Source organism: Scomber japonicus, chromosome 10 (assembly GCF_027409825.1).
Source record: "Scomber japonicus isolate fScoJap1 chromosome 10, fScoJap1.pri, whole genome shotgun sequence".
NCBI classification, from domain to species: domain Eukaryota; kingdom Metazoa; phylum Chordata; class Actinopteri; order Scombriformes; family Scombridae; genus Scomber; species Scomber japonicus.
Window position 1 is genome coordinate 9,191,282 of NC_070587.1, and position 19,995 is coordinate 9,211,276.

The 19,995-nt window shown below is 43.8% G+C and overlaps 1 protein-coding gene across 1 annotated transcript in view; it reads right to left on the reverse strand.

Annotated features, from left to right (window-relative positions):
- Positions 1–12,495: 12,495 nt before the first annotated feature.
- The window catches only part of LOC128366278 (glutamate receptor ionotropic, NMDA 2D), a 34,548-nt gene continuing 27,048 nt past the window's right edge, over positions 12,496–19,995 (reverse strand). The window contains exons 15-18 of the mRNA XM_053326962.1: positions 16,623–16,858; positions 15,132–15,699; positions 14,147–15,023; positions 12,496–13,849 (exon numbers count right to left, since the gene is read on the reverse strand). Of these exons, the coding sequence (XP_053182937.1) occupies positions 12,496–13,849; positions 14,147–15,023; positions 15,132–15,699; positions 16,623–16,858 (3,035 nt within the window). The remainder of the gene's footprint in view (positions 13,850–14,146; positions 15,024–15,131; positions 15,700–16,622; positions 16,859–19,995) is intronic.

Genomic DNA, 19,995 nt, shown 5'->3' on the forward strand with positions numbered 1-19,995 from the left:
ACACAGGTGCGTACACAGTTGTGTCGAATTGTTTTGACTCACATTCACTCACCTGAAAAATTTCTTAACCCTGTAACTCAATGTTGTAGAAATCTGATTTTTGTGCCCAGATGCGAGTTTAGTACAAGTATAGATAGATACACACACACACACACACAAACACACACAATTAATCACACTGTATATGCATGCGTGATCTACTGTATATGGACAACCCTGGGAGATGAGCGCAGCAGGCAGTAGAAGGGATGAAGACAGGCAGGGGACAAAGGGGTGGATTGGAGTGGGACGGAGAGACTGAGAGAGGGAGCGAGGGGTTGAAGGTCTAATTAATGGAAATGTAGGTTATTAGTCTCCTGATGAGGACACTGGCAGAGAATTAATTAACAATTATAATTAGCAAGATTGTTAGAGAGCAAAATGGTGTCAGCCAGTGAGATAAGAGTGAGCTAGGGTTTCATGAGTGTGTGTGTGATTGTATGTGCGTTGGAGGGTGTCATCATTATGCCTGTCTTTATTTGAAAAAACAGCTGTGTGAACATGCCCTGCCTGACAATGATATATGTCGTTTCAGCATTAGTCATGCAGAAGCAGCAGCTGATTGGAAATGATAGGGGCTTTCCTTCACACGAGCCATCACCAGACGTTGCTCCATAGAGCCACCACTTCTGTCTTCATTTTCTGACCCATAAGACTTTGCATCGGTTTTATCTCGAATGAGTCATGCTCTTGTGCTGTTGTCACAAATACATGAGGAAGTTGTATAGTAAGGGAGAGAGGGAGAGGGAGAGAGAGAGAGAGAGAGAGAGAGAGAGAGAGTCACACAAATATGAGCTGGTAATATTTGTAGACCATTCACTCCACAGTAATCAGTGCATTTCAAAACAAAGCACATAAACAGCTCACAATGTGTCCCCTCCACGCAGTGTGATGAGTAAGCACTTGTGGCTCTAAAGTGTCTCAGTGTGCGTTTGCATGCCTATCAGAGCATGCTTTACAGTGTTTGATCCTGGGCCATAAAAAAGGAGCTAGTGTGCAGCCAGCCAATGATACATTATGGCTGTAAACCACACACACACGCACACACACACACACACACACACACACACACACACACACGAGCACAGCAGCATGAAAAACACAGATACATGATTAAGAGCAGAGGGAAATGCTATAAAACAGGCTCCAATTCAGGATGAAAGGAAATATATAGATCTGACATCAATAGGAATAAAGAAGAACAAGGATAAATTAATCAGGAAGACAATGAAGTCTCATGTTTGTCATTACAATCATCTCCAAAACCACCAATGTGTCTCTTAGTTATTACCATCTTTAACTCTATTATACAATATGACAGCACTGGAAACTGCTGCTGTACCGATCATGGGCACTGTCTCTCTGTGCCCGAGCCTCCCTTTCTCTCTCTCTCTCCCTCTCTCTCTCTCTCTCTCTCTCTCTCTCTCTCTCTCTCTCCCTCTCTCTCAGTCTACAGATGGCTATCTTATTATTTCTGACCATGGCTTAATGAAACAGAAAATTCTCCTCCGATGGAATCTTTTTTGGGGGAGCAATCAGCACTTCACCAATTACACGCATCCATTATCGTCTAACAAGTGCTCACTCGCATTGAGCACCAGCTTCAACCTGGCTGGCTGGCTGACTGGCTGGCTGGCTGGCTCTCTCCTCCAATGAAATTAAGGTAAATTGACTTGCCTAACTGTTGTTTGTGGAATCAGGGGAGAAGTGGTGTCTGAGGTAATCATATCTGCCTGTTAAATGTGTCTCTTCAGAACCAATTGGCTCTGTTTACTTGTATTGGTTTTCTGTTGGGGTGTGCTTCTATTTGCTTTTTTTTAATGAAGAGTGGTCTGCCGTGCATTTGGAAGAGAAGCAACAAACATCCACGCCAGTCAGATGAGACATTTGGCAGGCGATTAGGCCTCGTCAACATGGTCTACAAACTCTCAGTGCTGAAGCAAATAAGCTCTCTCTCCATGTTTATTTTACTGTTGACCTGCCTCTCATCTCAACCACAAATACTGCTAAAACATTTAAAAAACCTACAGATGTATGAGAGACAGATGTGAAAATTCATATCACATGACATTATGGACTTTAGTTCCTGGATGGGCCAGGAGGGAAACCAAAACATCTAAGAGCTAAATATTTTACTTATTTATTATATTATTTCATAATAAATAAGTCAAATTTACATAAACAATGTTGCAATATCTAGAGTAAAATATTTTAAGCTCATGATGCGTACCTCAGTGACTCTATAACCAATATTAGGTGGATTGTTCTTACGGTATTAATGTTAAGACTAAATTAAATTGCCAACTTCCACTTTATGAAAAGAGAAAGGTAGAGAGAGAGAGGAGAGAGAAATAGATTATATAAACATGTTTGAAATGTGTACTTTTAATAGGTAAATGTTCAACATTCAAAGAGCATATTTTAGGATAAATGTTCACGAGTAATTGTGATTGTTTAGGTAAAAAAAAAAAATGATAGTTTACAGGGCTGTACTGTAATTGGATTTTACAGGTAAAAATGGGAAATTTGTTTAAAGCAAAAGAAGCTGAACACTAAAATATGAAAAAAATATTGATAATGTAATTTTAAGATTGAAAAACAGTGCTAACACAGTAAAGAAAAGTACAGTAATAATACTGTATATGAAAACACAACTAATTGAAAATGCAGTAATACTACTGTAAAATGTTACATTGTCGTCTTTCACTGGCTATGGTGCAACAACTCTTTACACTAATTTTAGTCTCAGGAATTATGTTTATGTCCAATGAGGTGATAAACGAAGAAATCTTTTTTGTACTGTAGATGTATTTGTGTATGTAATATACAGTATTTTAAGTCTACTGTCTGTTTGGAGATGCTAATGCTTGTTTTTTGTTAATTTTTTTTTTTTTGTTTGAAGGAAAACCTCAAACAACACAAATATCAATGTTTCATCATTTATGTATTTTTGTCGATTTAAATAAAATAAATTGTCATTTGTACTTTTCATTTTTAAAAATCTAGATGAATAAAATATGTGTTACTCCACGGGGTAAAGGTTGAGTTTGTGGCCTTGAGTATAATGAAGTTTGAACTGTGGCCAAACCAGTAAATCATCAACTAACATGAGCAAAACAGACATGTGAGCTGAAACGTATTACTATTCACAGAATGTGCAAAATACTAACAAGAACTCAAATCCTCAGCTGTGGGCTGCGAAACCTTTCTCACTGCTGCAGGGAGGAAGAGACGGTTGTGAACAAAATGTGCTCAAGGGGAAGGATGAAAGCAGGAGGGCAGGGGATTCAGGGTAAGAGGGGCGATTGGATAATGAGGCGATGGGAGAACAAGGTAAAGTCTGACGATATCTTAATCTTCATCCCAGTTTTCTAGGATGAATTCCCTTTGGGCAGATGGCACACACACACATACACACACACACACACACACACACACACACACACACACACACACACACACACATGCATACAGAGGCAAACAAGAACATAGTATGCATAATTATTGCGTCCTAGATGTGGTGCTAATGTTGCTTCAAACATATTGGCTGCAGCTTACAGCTAATTCATGTTACCGTTGAATGTTACCACTCTATCTTAAAGACTGTTTGCATAGACAATTATTAATTATTCCAACTTTAAATCCTAACAACAGGACAACAGGGTAAAACAAATCTGTCAGCATCAGAATACAAATTTAAAGTGCAGATAAAATATACACTGTAAATTACTACATTAGAGCTACAATGATGAATCAGTTTGTTGATGCAAATTAAATTAGTTTTATATCATTGAAATGTATATTCATGCTTTTTGGATTGTTCGTCTGTGTTTTTAAAAAAATGTAACCTTGGGCTCTGGGTAATTGTGAAAGGTATTTTTCACTATTTTCTGGCATATTACAGAGTAAATGATCATTAACTGAGAAAATAATCAGTAATTAGTCGTTGTCCTCACCTGCATATTGTACAATTGTGTCTCTTTAATAACTCGTAAACTTCCTGTATCTTCTCAGTCATCACCGGGGCAACATGTGAGATGGACCAGTTGGTATAATGAGCTCCAAAAATGGAAAATACAATTGCCCCTTCAGTATGTATAATAGTTTTACACAGATCACACAGTTCGCATTCACACAGTTCCTGATGAATGAAAATAAAGGGACACATTTGCATTTAAGATGGTATTTGCATTACTGTGTAAACACTCTGCATTCATTACCTTCACAAACAGTCAAATAAATTGTTACAAACACTTACAATGATAAAAAGCTTGCAAACATCCTAACATACAGACACATTTGTGCACATTTTTTCTCTCTCTTTCTACATCTTTACCTCTCCCTCTCTCTTTCATCAACACAAATAAGTAGTGCACGGTGTATGCTGCGGGTCAGTTAGCTCATTTGTCCCTGGTTGTGGACCAGTGTGGCTCATGTGAAGATGGAGGAAGCGAGGGATTGGCTGTGTAGATGGAGAGAGAAAAAAAGCATGAGATGAAAGGATGCTTGGGTGTTTTTTTTCAACTTCAGAGATCAAGCCGATGAGTTGTAGAACCTTGCGGCGCTGCACACATGATGAAAAAGAAAGCTGCACTCGCTCTCTACATGTACTGTATATGTAGACAGACAGGCAGACAGACAGTCAGACAGACAGACATACATACAGACATTACATACACAGCAAATACATGTATAATGTGTAAGAAAGCCCTGCTAAAGTGAAAGGAATAATAGAGAATTTAACAATGAAATGCAGTATAAAGGAAGATCCACTGGGAGGACTGCAGGATTTGAAAGAAGAGATAACCAAGGATAGAGCAGAGCAGGGCATAAATAAAATGACAGAGCCAGTCAGAGGAAACAGAACTGAAAGAAAATCAAAACTGAAAGATGAAAAAAAAACCTGTTACTGGCAGAATAGCGAAAAAAATGGAGGGTGAGAGGTGCAGGAGCATCAGGGCACTGCACTGCATAGCAAGAGACGACGCCAGTGTCGCTCGAGAGACAGAGAGAGAGCAAGAGAGCGACAGAGACAGACGAAGAGAGACAAAGATAGAAAAAGAGTGAGAGAAAGTGTTAAGCCCTGCACCACAGACATGCGTTACAAATCCCCAGGGAGCTGGTGGCAGATCAGTACAGGATCAATCTGCTGCACCTCAGCAGGGTCGCAGCACACTCCTACCATTCCCACACACCACTCAAGAATGTGTGTGTGTGTGTGTGTCACTGTGCTGTATGTGTGTACACGCCTGTATGTGACCATGAAGTTGAAACACAAGTGAATGGGGACTGGGAGGTGCTGTAGCAAGGAGGAGAAGGAGGGGATGGAAGAAATGGAGAGCAGGTGGTAGGAGGCAGGAGTTAAACAGAGTGTCGGGTGCAGATGTTCATCAACAGACTGATCCAAACCATATATATTAAAAGCATAGTTGAGCAGCATACACTAGAGATAATGTATATTTAATCCAATAAAACTTTATTCCTTTATGTGAAACCCATTAAACCCCTAAAAAGCAAACTGCATCACTGCTGGCATCTAACTGTACCCAGCTCTGAGATAAATGATGGAAGCGACTGATTGAAATCCCACGTGGGAGATTAAGGATCAGTTTATCCCCCTCCACTCTCCACTCATGGCCATTAGAGAGAAAAGCATAACACTGACCTCAGATCAGTGTTTGGGGACACCATGATCCAACTGCCTGTAACTCAATCTTATTAGAGCGTTAAGTCATTACTGCATGTACACACAGAGGCCTCACAATGCAATTAGCCATTAGCCCATCACACTGACAAAGCATGGCTAATTAGCAGATCGCAGACGCACAGGGAGCAGAACAAAACATATTTAATATCCCCATCAACACTCTTGCAGAATATCATGTGTCAGGTGCTGTTTAGATGTTTTTTTCATGCTTGGTTGAGTGCGATTTCAAAGAACCAAGTTTGTGTTTGTGAATACATTTAAAGCCAGCATCGAGAACCAGATAAGAGATTTTTCACAAAAAGACAATGAAAGTTGAAGTCAGTTTCATCTTTCTGTGTTTGCTACTCTACTAGACTCTATCTCTTCCTGATATAATGAATACTGTCCATGAAGGGGTAAAAAAAATAAATAACAAAAAAACACTAAGGGTTATCAATGCAAATACCATCCTATAGAGGTCTGTGGATGACTTCCCAGTAAGCTGCAAACAAAAGCACATGTGTTTGTTGTAGTAGAAATGGAGCTGCTCAGGTGGCTTTGACATGGCCGCTGTTGGTTGGAGAGTTGAGAGTTGAGGCAGAGTGTTAGGTGTGTTGCTCTCTTTGAGGGTGAAAGAAGTGGATTATGTTAGGTCAGCTCTGACCAGATCAAAGTAAAAGTCTGACAAGAACCGAAAACCTCTGAGAAATATGTGAAAGCAAGCATACGCATGCATACACACACATACACACATGCATGCGCACACACGCACATACAAACGCACACATGCACACACACACACGCACTTTGGCAGAGGACTGCCTGTCAAAATGCCAAAAAAACTACTCTTTGAGCTCCATAAATTTACTTTGAAGGAGTTCTGACTGGGTAATAACTTGTATGGAAAATACTGTCATAAGTAGGAACACACACACAAACACACACGCATGCACGCATACACGCACACACACACACACACACACACACACACGCATGCACGCATACACGCACACACACACACGCATGCACGCATACACGCACGCGCACACACACACACACACACACACACACACACTCACTGCACAAACCCAATCTCAAAGCACCTTATTTATAATCGCATTCACGACAAAGGAATTGGAAGGAAACACAGCACCACTGACATTAATTAAAGAGAATCATATTTTATGAAGCAATTCTCAGGAAGTAAGTGCAGCACTGACCCTCCAGCCCCACCCCAGACAGACAATGTCAAATAAACTAACACATTTAAATTAGGGCATAGACCAGACCAGTCTGGGCTAGGAGCAACATCACCCTACTAGCAACCCGCCTTAGCAACCCGTAAGTAGGCCTGTAGTGTTGGAGAGGTTACTAGAGCAGAACTGGGCCATGTACAATGCTGGAAACATACACACTGGTTTCTGTGGGTATATGTGCCCTGTCACTGTGGTAGGATAAGGTTCTCATGGTGCAACATGCAGACCCTGGACCTGGTGAGTACAACGCATGGCACTCCTGTATTTCCTTGATATAATTCATGGCCGATTCAGCCAATGAGGACCCTGTTTAAATTCTGGAGCACCACTCGTATTGCTTCCCAGGTCACGGGCCAATAGAGAGAGAGGGGGATGAGCTTGAGGCTGCACCAGGATCTCTTTCAAACTCAGGCACTAAACAAGCCTGGAGCACACTGCACTAGGCTGGACTGGACTGTTCAATGCATATAATTTGACCAAACAGTAAATCTGATAAATCAAAGCAGATTAGGACAACAAGGTAAATCAAAAGAGGAGCACGTTGGCAAAGAAAAACAAATTGAATCTGACAACTTCCAACAGAAAATGATGAATCAGAACAGGCAGGACAGTGCAAAGCTATAAAGCAAACATAAGAGACAGACAGCTCAAAACAAGCAGAACATTGCGAATATACTTATCTTCCTCAGGTAACCAAATCGTTTCACAAAAAACTCTGCATTTTCAAGAAATTAGAGTAGCTACAGTGTGTGTGTGTGTGTGTGTGTGTGTGTGTGTGTGGTGTGTGTTGGATGAGGTCACACGTGCCTGTGTGGGATGATCAGACTACTTGAGGCGATGCTTTAGATTGCAGCTTAGTGAGGGCTAGAGGAAGATGAGGATCATTGGCTGAGTGATGTACGCATTGTGTGTTAAATATGCATGCACAGCAAAGTGTGTGTGTGTGTGTGTTTCAAAAATAGCAGGAAAGGAAAAAAAACAGAGGAAGAGTGGAGGAGAGCACTACAGAATCATGCTGCAGTGGGCTTTTACACATGATTACTGCACATGCAACACACATACATGGCATGTGCCCTCTCAACAGAAAACACACTACTGTCCTGTTTGATTTCAGGCTGTTGGTGATATGAAGCTTTTGGGATGACATGCAGGGACACAGGACGACATGCACAAACTGAAATGTTAAAGATTAGGTGATTAACATGTTAGTAACACTTTATCATAGCCACTTCAAGCCACATCAGTCCAGTCTAGATCAGCATAGACAGCAGACACGTCACCACCATGCTGCCCCTCAGCACTCTTCCAAAGTGAGCTTTTAAATATTTCACCTCCCATTGATTAAGGTCAGGACTAAGCAGAGGGGAGCATAGCAGATCTTTGACCAGTGCTTTGGGGAAAGTGAAGGACATTATGCTATATTACCCAGCAGGCACCAGGTGGTGGCGGTGCAGAGGACACCATGGCAACGCCATGAAAATGCCATGGCAACACCATAGCAACTGTGGCCTCATTTGCTCGCTGGTGGTGTGGTACAGCCCAGACTTGCTACAGTGGCGTGGTCGTCAGATACACACTTCAGTCACATCATTAATAGTAACATTGTTCATTAATTATTTCATCAATCAATTAATTGATCATCATCATCAACAATCAGTCAAAAGGAGCAAGAACACAGTATCTACTGGTCTCTGTTTTTTGCTAAGTGAGAGACAGACAGAGGAATGAGCTGATTTAAAAAAAGAAAGTGATCAAAGGAAAGAAGCAAAGGTCAATGGATGGGTTAATTAACAAAAAGATGTGATCATATGATAACACTTTAAAAAGAAAGGAGGTGGAGAATGTTTGTAGCTTGTTAATGAAAACCAGGAGAAATAACTGCAGAGGAGAGCAGGACAATGCAAAAGAGACAGCAGACTGTGTGATAGAAACATCCTGATGTGTAAAAGCAGCGAGTGTCAAAAAGTAATGTTAGGTAGTACAAGAGGAGTGACAGACTGATAGCTATAGTAGATACAGATGAATAGAGAGTTTAGACTTTTACTTGTCTTTTTTGTCACAGGCACTAATGTCTTCACAGTCATATAGGAGGAATCGAAATTCAAAAATGATTTCAGTGTCTAGAATTGCTACAAAGCTAAAACATTTAAAACTATTTCATCTAACACTTCCTCCAAATATACCAATCTTAACTAATATATATATATATACCTGTATGTATATATATGTATATATTTATTTGTACATATATATTTCTTTATAGATAAATGATAGAATTCAAATGATAATTGAATACAATAAAATATCTCAGTTAAATCACAGTATAACATGGTACATTCTCAAAAACATAGTATATTTTAATATATTATTTTTTCTCAGCATAAAAGAAAATAAACAAAACAAAATAAGCAAGAGGGTTTTTAAGAGTCACTTCTGTTCATGCAGTCACAGACTTAAGTATTAGCGCCTCAATAGAAATCAATAATGCTCAATGACATACCAGGTTTAAACACTGCTGATTCGTTGAAAATGACTGTGTTCTACTACACAGGAAGCAATCAAACTGTTGCCGTGGTTTCCACTGTTGGGGTGGAGAGTAGAGCGAGCGGACTACCTCATGGAAAAGGTGGCTGCCCTGGGTCCTAAGCATTTGCTACAATTGAACTACACAACCCTCCCACGACTACTCTTTGAGATTTCATTCATTTCAGTTAAACATGCAATGATTCTGGGGCTTTCCAAAGGATGAAGAAATGACAAAAAGCATTTCTCTAAAACAAAGACAGATTGTTTTAAAAATTGCCCCACGCAGACCTAGAAAAAAGCAATCCATGTGCAGATAAAAGGTACAGTCTGCCCTCACTGAAAGGCAAAGGAGTTAAAAGGGGAATTGAGAAGGTCGACTAACCCTTCGATCTGTGACGACATGCACAAACACAACGCACAGTCCCTCACATAGCAGGTCAAACCCCCCCCCCCCCCTTCCTTCTAGCCATTATCGACAGCATCCCAAAAGCTACAAAGTCTAAAAGTAGATGTTCTTTTGCTACATCATGTCAAAGCTACATTCAACTACAATAGAAGAAGAGCTGGGCTGTGGCTGGTCTTAGTGTGAGAGATGAGGTGGAAATGCTGACCTTATGAAGATGGAGTACATGTTGGCAATGTTGGTAACATTGGCACAGTTTACACTGTAGATGGCTTTTGGCACAGCTCACAGAAGATGCAATGCTACAGTTCATTACTCTCTCATGAACAAATAGCATTTTGTATTCATATTTGTCAGCCAGAGCCAGGTGTTATGGACTCTATCTAATAAATCAAAATCACATCAGACCAAATTAGGTTAAACCAATCCAACGTGTAAGAAAATCACTGAAGATGTGTAACATCTGACTCCGGCTGAAACAAATGTTCTCATTTTAAAACAGACGAAAATAAAAAAAATAAAAAAATAAAACATTAAAAAATAACAATTATGATGTCTCAGATGCAAACAGTTGTGCCCTTGCATCCCTGTCACATTGAAGGTGGGAATATTGCTCAAAGTCAAACAGTCTTCTGATAATCTTGATAACAGGAGTTATTACTGACTGTATTCAGTGTAGTCTCAGCTATTGTGCACCTCAAATTGGAACTCAAAACATTCACAGTAATTTGTTCAGTCTGTGTCTGTGGTATTTTGCTACTTGAACATTGGTTACAGTGACTTGTATTGTCCATAATAGCAACATGAGTTAACATCAGGTGATTTTTTTTTTCTTTTTTTTTTTTTCACATGTCAGCAAAAATATGTGACCTGTAGATTGTGCAGTTACAACTGTGGCACACATGTCTGAAAAATACAATGAGGAATTGTGCTTCATGTATTCCATCATCTACAAACTTCGCCAAAGTACAGTATAGTAGTGAAATACAATAATATCCTCAGAGAGTTTTTACAAAGCGCTGCACTTGATTCGATTTCCTTTACTTTCTCTGAATCCTCTGAATATATCCTGACTAGCCACTTTCACAAAAGCAATAAAGTTCATAGCTGCACACCCCTTGCTCTGTATTATGCAGCTACAATTATAAAATCCACCAGAAGTCTCTTGCACAATTGCCTCCAAAGCTTATTTGAATATTATACAGCCATCTAGTGCCAATTACAGATATTGCACCAATCATCCTCTTGATCCACTTATATGATGATGAATTATGCGTTGTTCACATGTAGGAAAAAAAAAGATGGGTCTTTCTCTATGAAAACAAATTACTCAAAAACTAATCTTGCTTAAAAGCTCCTGTGTGGAAATTTGGCACTGCTATTGAATCATTCCCACTTCCAACACTAGCCACAACCAGCCTCCTCTTTATTAAAACACTAACACAGTGAGAGAAATATACTGATAGAATAAAAAAGAGGGGTGGGGAGAAAAGTCTGAGTAAGAAAGTAAAGAAAAGACAGACAGAAAAAGAAAATCTGCTACATGTCTTTTTTGTTCTTATTGTTATTTCTCTTTTAAAGTTCAGTTTTTTTGTTCAAATACTTTGATAATGTGTGTTCCAGTCCTGGTTGGACCGGAGGCGACATGACAAGCTCCGACAGGGAGGAAAAGAAGTGGTTCCTGTTCAATCTGATTCGTTAAAAGGGTTTTTCTAGTAAAACATGACATCTCGTAGATGGTCCTGGGGTAGAGCTAGATGGGTCTGATGGTGTCATGAGGTCAAAGGGCAAATAAATAGCACTGTCCTCACTGCCCAGTGAAAGGTGATCAGGCAGACAGAGTGCATGAGAGAGGTGACTGCATTGCTTTTCATAACAACTGATTTACAAAAGGGAAGAAGAGGGGGCAGTCTCTCCAACACCGAGAAGCAGTCCACCCATCAAGTTCAAAAGCCAACAGCCAGAGAGGACAGGGAGCCAGAGTCTGTGGACCAAACACTAGCATCTTTCGGGAGAGGGTGGGTCTCTCTAAACCCCACCGAGGTGTATTATCAAAGCCAGAGGGAGGGAGACGTTTTGAGCATATATCTGTGTGTGTGCGCTCGTGCATGTGTGTGTGTACAAATATGACATCATTACTCACAGGTTGGAGACTATTCTTATCCATAGTTGTGACTCGGGGAGGGGAGGAGAACCGAAGATGACATCACAAAGCTCAATTCTGAGCGGAGGAGAAGTTCTGGGGCTGCTGTCCCCGGTGATGCAGCCTCACCTTCACTCTCGTTGTCATGGGAACCATCCAAACGGATGTAGCTCACACTGGTGTGGCATCTCACTGTCGCCCGCACCAGAACGCGTACAAGGGAGCGGGTGGCCGTAGTGTTAGTGCTGCTCTCACACACAGTAGTGGTAGCAACAGAACTACTGTCCATATTAGTTCCCGCAGTGATGGTTGCCAATTGATTACCTAAGGTCACCAAGGCAGCCATATCTCTGGTGTCACCTCTGGTTCCAACTGCCGTGGCAGCACGGTTCTCAATAGCAGTGGTGCTCATTTCTACGTCTCCCTCTCTCCTCTCCCCCTGTCATACCTCACTCTCCAGGCTGGAGAAGTGGGCAGACCCTCGGCGTGAGCACAGACTCTTGGCTTTAAGTGGCAGGTGAGGGGAATAGAACCTCCGTGGCTGTGGCACAGAGCGCAGTCTCTGATACTGGAGTTTGGCACTGGCCGAAGCCTGAGCCTGGCCCTGGCCGGCCATCCCTACCCCTGCTGGTGGTGAGACGGAGGATGAGGAGGGCGGAGGCGGGATGGGCATTGGGAGGGAGGTGGGAGACATGGACGGCTGCTGGGGTGGCGACGGTGAGGGCAGAGGCGGATGGTCTGTGGGCTGTGTGCTGAGGCTGAGGCTGAGGTTAGATTGGCTGCCTGATTTGGGCTGACTGGGATCTGGTTTGGGAGGCAGAGGCTTGGGACGAGAGCCCCCGCTGAAGCTGTGGCAGTGGGGGAGAAGCTCTTCCTGGCTATGCGAAAGCGCAGTGGCTCCTCTCTTGGAGTGGGAGGTGTGCGAGCGGCTGTGGGGGTGCGGGTAAGGATGGGGTTGGGGGTAGAGGCTACAGGAACACATGGTGGCCCGCTCTGCCTCCTCCCCTCTGTCCCTAGCTCTCCCCTTGCTCTTCACTCCTTCACTCTTCCACTTTTTCTCTCCTTTCACAGGGATTTTGTCCATAGACCAGTATCTTCTAGGTGGAGGGAAGGATGTCGGAGGTGGAGGCCAATGTGAGCCCAGCCCCCCACTCCCTCCCGCTGATCCCCAACCTACACCTGGCCCTGACCCCCAGAAATCAGTACCAATCCAGCCCTCTGCCCTTGTTCCTAGTAAGGAATCATCACGACTGTTGATACTGCCCCCTTTCTCTCTGGAGGGGTACGTACCAAAGAACCAGCCTCCTCCACCTATGCCCCCAATTCCAGTGCTGCTCCCCCCTGCACCTCCCTCCCAGTACCTTTCAAAGCGACCAAACTCACCTGACGAGCCCTCATCTGAGTAACTGTCCTCTGCCCTTGCTCTGTCCCTCTCTGATTCAGACACTGCCCCCCTACCTGCCCTCCTTCCCCTCTCCTCCACCCTCTCCCTCACTCTTTCCCTCTCATCTTCGTCCTCATCATCATCATCCTCAGAGTCCCACTCATGGAAGGACAGCCCTTCTCTTGTCTGTGCTTTCTCTTTTTCATAATGCATTAACAAAGGACGCCGCTCTCCGACTCTACCACTGTCATCCCTGTCCATCCCTCCACTCCTTCGCCGCTTGTAGGAAGGAAGGAGCGGGTGGAGGGATGTGGGAGGAGTATTAGAGTCATCACCTCTACCATTCACCCAAAATTTAACTGATGCGGGGAGTTTGTTGAGGTTGGGGTAGCGCTTACTGGGGGTACGATGTCTGGAATGTGAGCGTGAAGATTTGGGACGCCTTTCCCTGCTTCTACTGCTGTCCTCCTCCTCCCTGTCATTGCCCTCATCTCCTCCCTCTCTCCTGACTCTCTCCCTCTCTCCTTCCCACGAATCTCGCCCCTTCTCTCCAAATGTGCTCCGATACTGGGTAGAAAAGGAAGAGTAGTCTTGCATCCCTTCTTCCCTGTCTCCCTCTGCCTCTCCTTCCCTCTCTTGCTCTACATCTCCCTCCTCTGGTTCAGAGCGTTTTCCCCCAATTGATTTCTTCCTTTTCTTTGTCCTAAGCGCCTTCTTCTTCTTCTTTTTCACCTTTCGCCTCTGCCTTTCTCTCTCACGCTCTCTTTCCCTTTCTTCCCTCTTTTTCCTCTTTTTGTTCTTTTTCTTTTTCTTCTTCTCTTTCTCCTTCTCTTTTCTCCTCTTCTTTTCCCTTTTTTGCCTCTCAGCATCGCCACCCACTCCACTCCTTTCTCTCTCACTCCAGCTTGCCCACCACTCTTGAAGTTGAGACAGTTGGCTGCCCCCTCTCTCCCTCTCCCGTTCCCTTTCTCTGTCACCCCAGGATGTGCGTGGTTTCCTGGGGGGTATGGGTGGTGGCAGACGCCCGTGGCTGAGGGAACGAGGCCTGATGATTGAGCGTTCCCTCTCTCTCCCCCTCCCAAGGAGGAGGCTTGACTCTTCTGTCAGCTCCTCATCATCATCATCATCCTCTCCATCTATTCCTCCAGTCCTGTCTCGTGTACTCCTGGAGGAGCTGTAAGAGTAAGTGGGAGAGGTGGAGCGAGAAGATGATGCAGACGAGGATGTGGTTGTGGATGAGGTGGTCGACGACGAGGACGAGGAAGTATAGTGCAAGGATGCGGAAGGAGAAGGGGGGGTATAGGAGGGGCTGAGGGGAACTGGCACAGGAAGTGAGAGTGGGGGAGAAAGGGGGCGTGCCCTCCTCCCTCCTCCCTCTCTCACTCCATCTCGTGCTCCTCCCCTCCGCCCCAGGGGTAGAATGTTCTCGTACAGCGGCCCTCCAGGCTCTTTGGGCTTCTTGGGCCTGCGCTTTCTCCAGAAGGATGAGGGGAGAGGGGGAGAGGGGTGTGGCAGTGGGGGTGTAGGAGGCAGAGGGGCCTGACTCTTAGGAGGCAGTCTGGGAGTTCCCAGAGGTTTCACGGCCCCTTTCCCCTGACCTCCGCTGCCACCTCCCACCACCCTCTTCCCCACCCCGTGGTCCATGCCCTTCTCTGAGTAGAAGGCCACACTGGCTGGAGGGGGCTGGGGGTGGCCCCTGGGCATAGTCTTGGGGGTCTGGGACCCTGCCTGCTGCTCCATGCAGGGCCCCAGTCCCTCAGGGTCAATGGGACCATAGTATCTCTTATAGCCATCGAGTCCCCCACCCCCTCCAGCAGTTGAAGCCCAGTTTGGTGGGACTTTCTGAGCAAAGGGTCCCATGTCAGTGATGGCCCCTCTTACAGCCATAGGGTTGGTGGCTGTTGCAGATTTGGGTAGCCTCCAGCGATCCACCACAGCCAGTCTGCGGTCTGGCCGGGGCAGGAAAGTGGAGCAAGGGAGGGGTGCACCAGCAATGGGGGTGTTGGAGGGACCCAGTGCTGTACCAGAATGCACCACGGTGGGAGGAGAGCCCGGTAGAGGTGTTTTGTAGACGGGCGGTGGCTGCTGTTGTTGTGGTTGTTGCTGCTGTTGCGCCATGGCAATGGCTGGGTTTGTCATAGACGTTGAGACAACATGTGGCTGAGAAGGGACTGTAACCATCGCAGTATGATGATGAGTGGGCAAAGATTTAACTCCGCCTGGCGCTGTTTCATCCTCAAAGCTACAGCAGCTATACATGCCCTGAGAAAAACAAAGAGTATTATTTAGAGTAGCATGAAAGGAAATAGAATTAAATTAAAAAATAATAATTCAGGCATAGATTGGCAACAAATATAAAAACATGGATGTGTAGAGATGCAACGGATATGATGCCACACAGGAACACAAGACATAATGTAAATACATGAGAAATAACAAGAGAGAGAGAGAGAGAGAAAAAAAAGAGGGGCGGAAAGTGGAAATCATAGAGCCATACAGTAATCTAAAGAATTTCAGGTTTCAAAGGAAATGCAAGATTGCTGTTTTTCAGATAACACCCATTCTTATTTATAGTAAAGTTGTGCATTGTTTGGTTGCAGTCGCACACATAAATGCATAAATTACAACCACAGTGGTGTAATTGGATAAATTATTATCAGCAAACCCACAATAATCACATGTATATAGTATGGGCTGGTTCTGTCAAGGTCACTGTCAAAGGAACAGGATATCCAGGGTGTAAGCAGAATTGAATATCAATTAATCTCCCGAATTGACTGAATGGAATTGAATTGACCCCAGACCTCACGCTTTCCAACACTTACACTCAGTAACAGATAAGGGCACACACAGGCAGGAACACACATGCTTACACATGTATGTGCATATGGTTACATACACAGCATTTTGGTTCCATCATAGACATTGTCCTGAATTAGTGTAGCATGGTTTTAATGCAATTGAATTTAGGGAAATGCATTCATTGGTTACCCCAAGAGTTTTCGTTTGTTTGATTGTTTTTGTTTTTTTGTTTTTTTAACAAAGTGAAAGATAAAGTATTAGCAGTGGGAATGTGGATTTAAAATGTAGACAAAACCCTTTTCAGAGTATCTGCAAAACAAAAGTATGACACATAGTGTGCTTACATAGAAGAACACTAGACACACACAGATAAAAGCTCTTACCCTGCTGATTGCCAGGAGAAAGTCCAATTTGCCAGAGCTGGTGGCCATGCAGTGGCGCAGCTTCCAGTAGACCAAGTGTTCCCAGGCAAACACCAGCAGACTGAGGCCCATGGCCACCAGCAGCATGTAGAATACCCCAGCCATGTTGTCAATGTCTAGTTTACTGCTCATCACCTCAATTTTGTCATTATGGCAGATACCTGACAGCCAGAGGCGCTCCAGCATCTCAATCTCATCTGGAAAAAGGGGAGAGGTAGGGGGTGGGGTGGGAAAAGGATCAGGAAGAGAAGTGGGAAAAGGGAAATGGATGAGGTTAAAAGGATGTAGTGTACAACGAGAGTAGGGCAAAGGAAATGGGGGGGGGGGGGGGGCATAAGGAGTGGAGAAGAGGATTGAAATGTGCAATAAAGAAGAAAGTAGAGAAAGGTAGGACAAGACATAAAGAGGTTAAGAGATGAGAAGGGATTATTTTAGATTGAAGAAAAGTTAAAGCTGGGAGCCTTGAGGTTATTTCAAGGTTGTGGATAGATAGATTGATAGATAGACCGATATATAGATAGTGACAGAGGACACACAGAGAGACAGAAAAGCTAATAATAAGCACTAAAGTACAGGTCTACAGTAATGCTTGCTGTTTGCCCATTATCCAAGGTGACTCGTCAAGGTCAGAAGTCAGTTATACAAAAAGCAGCACGGTGTCTAAAGTAACAAAGAGGAAGGAGACTGAGAAAGAGAGAGAGAGAGAGAGAGTTCAAAACAATCAAGTAGCTCTGAGAAGTAAAATGGCACCGACAACCTAATCTTAACATTGTAACCAAGAGTAAATGAGGAGAAAGGGAGACCAGGAGCCCAAGCCAGATGGTTGGATAGGTTGAAAAAGCATGGAATAGAGGGAGATATGTAATAAGAGAGTTGGTAAGAATGTTTTATAAAAAGGAGAGAGAGCTTGGCATTCATTCTCTGTCCACATATACGTCAGGGGAAATGAGACCGACAGAAAGAGTTGGAGGGGGTTGGAACAAGGGAAGCAGAGATGGAGGACGAGAGGCGGAGATTGTGTTGTTATGACAAACAGTGGGAACACTCCTCAGCTTTAAAAGGATGAGAAGAGAGAAAAAGAAGGAGGTATGTGAAGAGAGAGAGAAAGAGAGAGAGAGAGAGAGAGAGAGAGAGAGAGAGAGAGAGAGAGAGAGAGAGAGAGAGAGAGAGAGAAGGAACTAATAGAAAGGGACAGGAGACAGAGGCAGTGGAAGAAGATCATAATCATTTAATTGTGCTGGAGGGATGGTCAGAATCTCCATCAAGGTGGTAAAGCTCCGGGGGATTCAAGATTTCCATCAGTTAACCTACCAGGAACCAGGCAAGACCGCTTTACCCACAAATCTGCCTTTACATTTATGATCTCACTGACCTAACGGATCTGAGCTGCCCTGCTAAACCTGTGACAGGCTGCGGGGGTTACTGGTGTAACCATAGTGATGGACAGCCAGAAGATGTAGCATATGATTCATGATGGAATTAAAGAGGCGTATTCTCCAAAAGAGCTCGTAATGACAGTTTTCTGTTGCACTAATAGCAATGGCCGCATGAGCACAACTGCAATAACCAGGTCTAAGGTTTAAAACCAGACAAGTCACACATCCACTTTCAACACTGCACTGCTCTGCAAAAACTCAAGCTCTAGCTTTTCATTTTTGCCATCATTAGTTGTGCTTGCGTAGCTTAGATGAAGCAGACTCAGTCATCTGTGTGATCTGGCTAATGTGTCTCCTGTAGAACATCATTAGCCCATCAGCCGTGGCCTCCAGCTACAGCAACAGATGGACACAGTGCTACTGCAGCCCAGACTCAGGTAACAACTCCCTGTCTCAGCTTCACTCACACATTCCCAAAAAAAAAGACACGGTTTGCTTTTAAGTATGGACTATTGGAGAGGATTTTTCTGTGTCAATGGCCTTCAGTAGCAGCTGTGTGTCCAAACATGAGCATGATGGGAAAACAGCATGCGTCTTAGTGAAGGAAACAGACAAACAGGTGGTCTCACGTCGGTCCTCTACTTCCCAGCTGAATTCTTTCTCTAAGCTCTAATTCACATCTCCTGCCTCACCTGCCATTTGACTTCCAGTTATTCATTGTGTGCTTCTTTGTCTCACTCTTTTGCAATCTGACTCCTCTCACTGTGCCTGTTTCTTGCTTCCCTTAGACCTTTGTGATGGCAGTTGTCTCTACCTCTCAGTCCCCGGCAGCTCAGGCCTGCCAAATCTGACAGGTGTGTCAAATCCACACTACACCTCTGTCGTTCCTGGCAGGTCAGGTCAGGGAGAGCTGGCATGCTGCAGACGCATAGTTGGCATGCACTACAAAGACACTGTTAAATAAAGGAAACTGTATGTGCGTGTCTCTGTGTGCGTGCGTGTGTGTGTGTGTGTGTGTGTGTGTGTGTGTGTGTGTGTGTGTGTGTGTGTGTGTGAGTGTGAGTGAGAGCATACGTAAATGTGCCAGTGCCTGCATGCATGATGCATTTTACAATGTGGCAGATGTACAATGTCCAGAGACGCTGAGCTCTACATTTGTTGAGCAGTAAACCATGACCCGTACAATCCTGTGCTTTTATCACAACATGACAAACCTCTCAGCATGCATTGCAAGATTTCTGAAATACACCCTGCCAGCCTAGAGCTGCAAACTGAGTTTCTCACATTTTTATAATATCTGGTCACTGAATAATATATTCTTGGATTCAAATCATGATACTATGCAAAAAAATAGGAATGGATCTGATAAGTGCAGAAAGGGAAATCTTGCTACTCAGCAGTTTTGCCTTTATCAGGAAACAAGTTGTAGTGAGATCAATGGACCATTTCTTAAAGCTGTGGTATGAATCACCAGAAGTAACAACAGGGAAACAACACACTCACAGGGTGACAAAGCAGTGGTGGACGTCTCCAGTGCCCCTCTATCCTCTAATGCAGTTGTAAAATGATATGACTCAACACAGCATAGTACAATAATGATGTAACACTGTGACACGATTTAGTTCAGCTGAAGGTGTGATGCCGAGTCCTTGAGGCGATTTTTGAGATGCAGCCTTTGAGGGCATGCTGAATGCAAGTTCCCCCTCCCCTCCCTGCACATCCAAACAAACTAATCCTCTTCCTTGGTAATCCACTCCAATAATACCTTCATACTACTAGAACCCTCAGCATTCACCACCACCCTGTAACTAGATCCATCCAGAATACAGTACACAGCTGACGTTGAGGGCTTTTGCTAGACAGAAGCGAGGACAAGGGCATGCGCAATACAGAAAGAAAAAGAACTGAAAGAAACAACAGACGTAGCATGTCAAGGCTGTCTGGGCTCTCTGTTTTTC